The 7,358-nt window shown below is 35.3% G+C and overlaps 1 protein-coding gene across 5 annotated transcripts; it reads right to left on the bottom strand.

Annotated features, from left to right (window-relative positions):
• Positions 1–1,322: 1,322 nt before the first annotated feature.
• Positions 1,323–6,930, bottom strand: LOC142549393 (uncharacterized). Of its 5 annotated transcripts, none has more exons than XM_075658321.1 (8): positions 6,170–6,929; positions 4,170–4,322; positions 3,847–3,954; positions 3,609–3,710; positions 3,378–3,494; positions 2,498–2,617; positions 2,074–2,406; positions 1,323–1,616 (listed from the first exon to the last, which is right to left on the bottom strand). In XM_075658321.1, exons 1-8 carry the CDS (start codon positions 6,698–6,700, stop codon positions 1,368–1,370), a joined length of 1,713 nt encoding a protein of 570 aa, XP_075514436.1. In that variant the 5' UTR covers positions 6,701–6,929; the 3' UTR covers positions 1,323–1,367. The 5 variants fall into 5 exon arrangements, with proteins under 5 accessions (XP_075514436.1, XP_075514435.1, XP_075514434.1 ...); XM_075658320.1 differs by having other exon boundaries at positions 2,498–2,635; positions 3,847–3,945; positions 6,170–6,928; XM_075658319.1 differs by having other exon boundaries at positions 2,498–2,635; positions 6,170–6,928.
• Positions 6,931–7,358: the final 428 nt, after the last annotated feature.

The following is a 7,358-nucleotide window of genomic DNA, read 5'->3' on the forward strand; positions in this document are numbered from 1 at the left end:
CTAAGAAACAAAATCGAATGGTGTTAAGGAAGACTTGAAAAAAGAAAATTAATAAAATCGATATAAAATATACAAAAAATATCTATATTTTCAAGAAAAGAACTTATAGTCTTTGGCTTACATTATGATCTGCCTCAACGCACCAATTGGAGCTAAAATCATCAATAAATACTGACCACAATACATATCTGAAAATTTAATTTAAAATGATCATAAATTAGTTTGAACATGCCAATCTTAAAAATATACTAAAAGTGAAAATTATTATATATATACTAAAAGTAATGAGAGGCATACCCAATTGATGCACCAAGACCTGCTAAATCTTTTAGGTTTGTGCACTGCAAGCCAAGTAATACAAGGAAGCGGCAATGCAATATCAGAAATAAGATTATTATTTTTGTAGAATTTCTTTATTTGATCGGTATTGGAAATTGAACCACCATAATTATCAGAGAAACAATTATTTTATTTGATCGAATTTCATAAAATTCAATTATAATGTATAGAAACAATATTTTTTTATTTTTGTATACAATAATAACAAGATTTGAGAAGCTTACATAGTAGGTAGTTGGAGCAAAAGCAAACCCCCCGAAGAATACTGGAAGTGCAACGAAGAAAGGGAATAAAATTCCCAAAGCCATAGTGAGAGATGTGAAATACGTATGCATCAAAATGTTGTGATTTTTGGATTAGGATCAAAAGAATTTGATTCATAAACTCTACCAAATGCGGATAAATTTTTACTCTAGACAATCAAAATGTAGTTTAAATATATCATGTACCTACGTAAGTCGTAAGAGTGACAATGCGTGAAAGTCATTCGAGGTTGAACTTCATTTTCTTTACCAGGAATGATTATACCATGTCAAACACCATCATAGCAAAAACCTATAAACTCGAGAGTGACCAAAAAATGACCCTTTTACGTTTAAAAAAAAAAAAAGCCAAGAAAAAAAACCTTTTAAATTTTTAGAAAGTATGACAACAAACACATCAGCCTCCATGATAAGCCATATGAGTTTTTCTAGAGATACGAGCACGTTGTCATCTACGTGGCTTCCGAAAACGGCGTAACCGACAAATGCAGCTGGGAACTATATCGTTAATGTATTGTGCTCGCTAATGCTGTGGATTGTATGTGGTAGAATTTTGGATATGATGATATTTTTTTACTTTATTTAAATAAATTACTTACAAGCAACTGTTAGTCTCAATTATCACTCGATACAATATTTTTTAAATGGACACCCAACTACTTGACAATCAAAAACAAGATCGAAACAAATATTCCAAAAACAAAAAAGAAGAGATTCTGATGGAAAAAATAAGAGAGGAATTATCCCAATCCAGAAGTCAAGTGTTTACAGAAGTTGAGTAGAACAAATAAATAGACAACCAGAATTGATTCTGTTTTGCTGTCTATACATTTCAAACAGAATTTCACTATTGGGAAGTTCATGATACTCGGCCATATCAAAGCGCGAGTCACCAACTTTTCTAGTTTTTCCTGTGTCACCTCTTTTATTCGTCAGCCCACCGAAAAGACGACCTGAGCTCCAACTTCCTTGACTGCTAGCAGAATGACTACCGGGATCATTTAAGACGACGTCCTGCATGAAACACTGATTTCGTTAAAATTGATGAAGGATGTAAAAAACATATCGATATCCAAAAAGACAAAAGGAAAAAAAACAGAAATTCACCTCAGCAGATTGAATCATTAAGTTAAAAAATTGAAATTTTACAAGAAACATTCATTTTTTTGTAAAGCTTAGGGCCAAAATGTCAATAGGGTAAAATCACCGCTTCACAACGTAGAGAATCAAAACCTTCCACTGGTTTAGTTGTTAATAGGCAAGGTAAGTTGGACCTTCAAAAAGAAGGTTTTCCAATTACATATATGTATAACACAACTAAAGTGTTCCATAATTCACGATACTACAATAATATATGTGTTTTGAATGACTGAGATCAGGTTAATGAAATTATGAAAGTACAACAGTGAGATGGATAAATTGAAATCAATAACACGATCAAAAAAATTAGTAGCAAGACACAAAAATTAACCTTTTCTGAGTTCCAATGCAGAATTTTTGGAGTAACAGGAGTCTGTGCCTTGTTCTTGCCTGAGTGAGAAGCATCATGACCGGTTTCCCACAGCAACCAAGGCAAATTAACACCATCCATTTCAACAGGACTATAAATAGATCCTACAGTACTATAAGGTCCATTCCTATTTATTGCGGCGTCTCTTTCCTTTCCTCCTAAAGTCGAACTTCCATCGCTTCTCTCTCCATCCAATGAAGATATGTCTGTATCGACATTAGAAATGAAGCCCTCAAAATATCTTTCTGCTTGTTCACTTAATTGATTTGACATCCAATTTCTGTCGCTACTCCTCTTTAACACCAAGAAAGCATGACCGTTATAAACAATACAATTAGACTAAAACCAAACAGTTTATAGGACTAAAACCGCATGACGGAAACACCTTTCTGGCTTGTAAATGTTGCTCTTCTACAGCTGAAGTCCTTGTAACATAAAGTTCTTTGACTATCTTATGGGCATCTCGATCTCGTTGCTCCTCGAACAACATTTCAGACGAAAGATTCTGTTTGCGTTTTTCCAACTATAAATTTGAGAGAATGCTTCAATCACTTGTTTTAGGATTTCAATGCAAAGTTATTCTGTCTCGCAATAATGAGTTATTAAATTTACAACTTTGACACACCCTACAGATAACAATGCTTTTATGTTAAAAACAAAGAGTATTTTGAACTCTAGTTCTTCAGGTTTGTCTAAAATTCATCAGAAGAGTTGATTCCAGGAAACAACCCTAAGAATTAGGTTCCTTCGTTTTTTTCCCAGAATTTTTAAGTAGTTAGTTCCAACAACGTACATCGCGAAATTTAACCACAAGTTTGCGAACCATCATTCTTCCATTTGAACAGAATATTTCATGAAACTACTGTCATTTGATTCTCTAGAATCCAATCACACAACCTGAGTGTTTGGATAAAAGGCTCCAAGGATTTGAAATTAAACTGTCAGACGGAACCAAATATTTTAATATCACACTTCCACCTAGTCTATTGGGTTTGGGGGCTCTCTTTGGAAGGCCTACATCCAAACAAGTCAATGGAGTGCTAAGAAAGCACACAAATGTACAACAGACAATCTGCTTTTAAGAAACTACAATTCACAGTGCAACTCATTTCAATGTTATGCGAGCCAAACCACTTCTAGATCTGTGTTCGATAGTTTCCAGAGCCAACTTCTGCATACCCATAATTTACAAGGTAGAGTAAAAAACACTTATCTAACAGGAACCTAACCAGAAAGAGTCTAAAGTAAAAAACGAGAGCTATCACCTGCTCAAATTTCGTTGCGTATATTTTTTTGAGAACAGACAAATCTGGAAGGGTCTCGGAATTGTCTGATTGTAAGGAGTCGCCACCAGTTAAAGCCGCTTGATTTCTTCCCATTGCCTTTACATAGACAAATAGTTAAATAAGAAGAACCGATTAGTGTTTTACCCTCACAAAACCATCTAAGAACAGATATTTTGAATTATTTCAGAAAATTGATTTCTTTTAGTCCACTTGATTTAGTTCTGTTCGGATTTCTTGAACAGCGTGTCTAACTTCTTTTCGCATTGCTTCATAAAGTCCACCATTTGGAACATCTTCTGTAGGGTGCTCAGCCTGAAGCAAGAACAAATATACAAGATCAAAATATTAAAAAAACATGATATAGAACTTCAATAGTCTACCATCTTACCCACAAAATTTATATCATAAATGTATAGCAATTAAATCGAACAAGAAAGGTTAAATCAACCTTTTTCTGAGCATAAACTGTGCGGATTATCTTCTCAATTCCGTTTCTCCCAAAACAAGTGTCCTTTGATTCATCATCAGTGAGGACAGAAGATTGACTCTGACAGATCTCGGTGTAAAGTCGTAATTGGAGTTTCAGTTTGATATAATAAATTTAACAAAGCTCAATTTGAAATGCAATCACAATAAAGGGAAAAAGAGGTCAAGATTGACAAGAAACGCTCACTGAAAAATACGTGAGAAAGAACAGATGTAGAGTAGCCATCACATTAACATAAGAAGCACAATAGCAAACAACATATATACAAGGGATAAAGATCTTACAGAGTAACCATCGTGTGATAGAGAAAGATCTTTGTGGCTCCGAGATCGTCCAAGTCGCCTGTTGCTTGAACTTAAATGCATTTGGTTGTTCCCATCAGTTGAAGCCTTCACATTAGAATGTTTTCTTGAACTCCGAGTATGATCAACCTCGCTCTGGCATTCAAATGCAACGGCAATTTATCTGACCCTTTTGAGAAAAAGAACCTCATACATATTTCAGGTATGAAAGTTCAAAAGAATATCTTGCATCGATGCCTTTATCCACGATATGAAGTGGCTGAGCAAATTGTTAAACAAGCCAGGCAACATTGGTCTCACACATTGTGATGGATGTTTTTAGTTCTCATGTCAGTATGTTTATTTTAACAATCTTTTGAATGTGGAATGTTGATGCTGTAAATGTTGTTAACCATGACTGGCATGGTGTTGATATAGGTACATGATGTATACCAAAATCATTATCCATTTGCTTGAGTTTTGTTGTACTTTGCTCAAGTCTTATAGAGCCAAGATCATGGAATGGACCTGACCACGGGATCAGGAAGAACAGTAAAAGTCACCAATTTTGATTTCTCATTATGTCCCTAATAACCACTCCCAAACCCTTGATGAAGAGGACTTTTTGTGTCTAATTGTCAGATTGTAGATGCAACCCATGTTTTTATTGATAGAAAGATGCAACCTATGTTTAACACATGAAATAATATTATGTTTTGTTTAGTGCTTTAAATTTTTTTGCATTAGTTATCACTTATCGCTACAGAGGTAAAAAATAAATATATGAAATGGCCGGACACAGAATAAAGGAAACAAATTTTGCACTTGTCAAGAGTGCTGGACAAGAGGATGAAAATCTTGGATTAGTCCGATGACAAGTAGCATGCTGGATAGACCCCACGTCAAAGGATTAAGCACGTCACACAAAAATTGAAGACATGCAGGGAACAACAAAATTGAGTAATACTGATGTTCAGGCAAATGCCCAACTGGAGGCCAGAAATAGCAGCTGAAATTTTGAATGTCTTGCACGGCCCGGGTGATGCGATTTATATAACGCAACAATTCCATTAGACATGGTTCTCCTAAACAAAATAGGACGAGGTTTTGGCCAACAAAGAGAACTTCCAATCACAGATATTACACATAGTAACAAAAATATATATATTAGTAGGATATAGCATTTCTTTTTACATTCTATAATATTCTTTAGGAGATCACATTCAAGTATGCTGAGGACAGGTTTACTACTATTTTCAACATGATTTTATCTCTCAACTGCTTTTTTCACTACATCCGTAAACAAATTTTTTTCACAAGTAAATCGATGTAACACATGCAACACTATATCTCTTGAATTAATGGCTCAATTAATTTGATTTCTAGGCTCATTTTCTTATTTAAATAGTACATTTATATATTGATCAGTCACCTCTAACATTGATTTACTGATTGTTTGAGACATGGTTGTAGTAGACATCGCTTGCTAAGCCGTGTTAGCCTTTTAAATAAATAAGTCAAATCCCAACACAGACATTAAACTATCATTGTTCGTCTGTTTTTGGTAATTTAAATATCTAACTAGACTAGACCTCAGACATGATTAATCAAATAAAAAAGGGTGACTTGGCAAAATTTAGACAAACTTGTAATAAAAATGAAAGACGAACAATAGAAATTCGATTGATATATTTAAATAACAAATAGAATTATAATGCACAATGAAATCAACTTCTTAAACATCTCACACTTGGTTTCTCTCAATGATTGATTCCTTGGTTATGTTTAGCTAAAGTTTTTGAATTTCCATTTAATTCAATTAATCGTTATATTGGCATCAGTAAACTTCAAAAAATTTGAGCTATCAAAATGAATTCCAAGTATGTCATCTCTCTTCATTTAATATTCAAATTTGAGCAACCAGTGCAGTACCAATATCTCATGCAATTCTGAGTTGAAACCATGCCAAAAAAAAAAACAAAAACATGAAAATGCAAAGTCACCTCTGAATCGCTAATCTGATGGCGAGCCACAGATAAAGACCTTCGACGACGAGAACCAGCATCGGAAGAAGAAACAATTGTGTTTCCCTCGAAAGCAGAGCTATTCAAAATACTATCCCCACGGCTCCTGGATACGGAACGCCCCCTTCTTCTGGACGACGCCGTATCACTCGCCCATCGTCCAACCGAACGGCCCTCCCTCTCCTTTCTCTCCCTCAACCCTCCTCCATCGCTCTCATTTTCAGTCCTCGAAGAAGAACCGAAGAACTCAAGAGCCAGATCATCTAAGCTGATCTCCGGAAACGCCGCCGACCCCCTCAGTGTGTTGACGAACTTCCCCCTAGGCCCGGTCGTCTTGTTGTAATCAGGCACAGGCCGTCCAGCCTCACACTCGGGATGAACCGGCCGGGAAAATCGGCTGAGACTCCGAGAACGGCGGAGAGAGCGACTACCGCTGCTGGAGTCTTCGGAGCTTGAGCTACCTCGTATCGGAGTTCTCTTGGTCGTTGATTTGAATGCTGAAGTCGCCATTGTTTCTTGTCAAAACGATTCACTGACCAAAAAACTCAGCTGCCATGATACTTACACAGACGTACGCACAAATCCCATCAACGAAATTGTAGGCTCTTGAGGAGAATTACTTCGAATTTTGAGAGGAATTTGGTACGGAGCACGAATGTGAGACAGGAAGATTGATTCCTGGAAAATGGGTTTAAGAAGGGAGAGAGGGAACTTTGGCGGAGGAATCGAAGACTTGGGAAATATTTAAATTAGATGTTGTAATTATAAATTTATTTCATTAAAAGATTTTCAAGAAAAGATAAAACAAGAAATTTGACCTTAAATTTTTTTTTTTTTAAGAAAAAATCTTCCACCGCACTTAAAATAAAACTAAACAAAGGCATGACCTTTTTTCCGCAGTAATAAATTCACTTGCAAAAACTTATATGAGATGATCTCACATGTATATTTTGTTATACGGATCTCTTATTTGGGTCATCCATGAAAAGTGCTAATTTTTATGTTAAGAGTATTATTTTTTATTGTGAATATCAGCATTGTTGACCCGTCTCACAGATAAAGATTCGTGAGACCGTCTCACAAGAGACCATCAAGGGGTTCAATAAAAACATTTTTATATACTAAAAAATGAATTTAAAAATATGGAATTCAATTACATTTAAATTGT

The sequence above is a fragment of the Primulina tabacum genome, chromosome 6 (genome assembly GCF_025594145.1).
Source record: "Primulina tabacum isolate GXHZ01 chromosome 6, ASM2559414v2, whole genome shotgun sequence".
In the NCBI taxonomy this organism is placed as follows: domain Eukaryota; kingdom Viridiplantae; phylum Streptophyta; class Magnoliopsida; order Lamiales; family Gesneriaceae; genus Primulina; species Primulina tabacum.

What these genes read in the sequence shown, in the direction of transcription:
- LOC142549393 (XM_075658319.1), bottom strand. Translation starts at nt 6,700, where the DNA reads ATGGCGACTTCAGCATTCAAATCAACGACCAAGAGAACTCCGATACGA. An exon ending in CAGTTTATGCTCAGAAAAAG is followed by an intron (nt 3,711 to 3,846) that starts GTTGATTTAACC and finishes TTCTTGCTTCAG; the next exon opens with GCTGAGCACCCTACAGAAGA. An exon ending in TCCGAACAGAACTAAATCAA is followed by an intron (nt 3,495 to 3,608) that starts GTGGACTAAAAG and finishes GTCTATGTAAAG; the next exon opens with GCAATGGGAAGAAATCAAGC.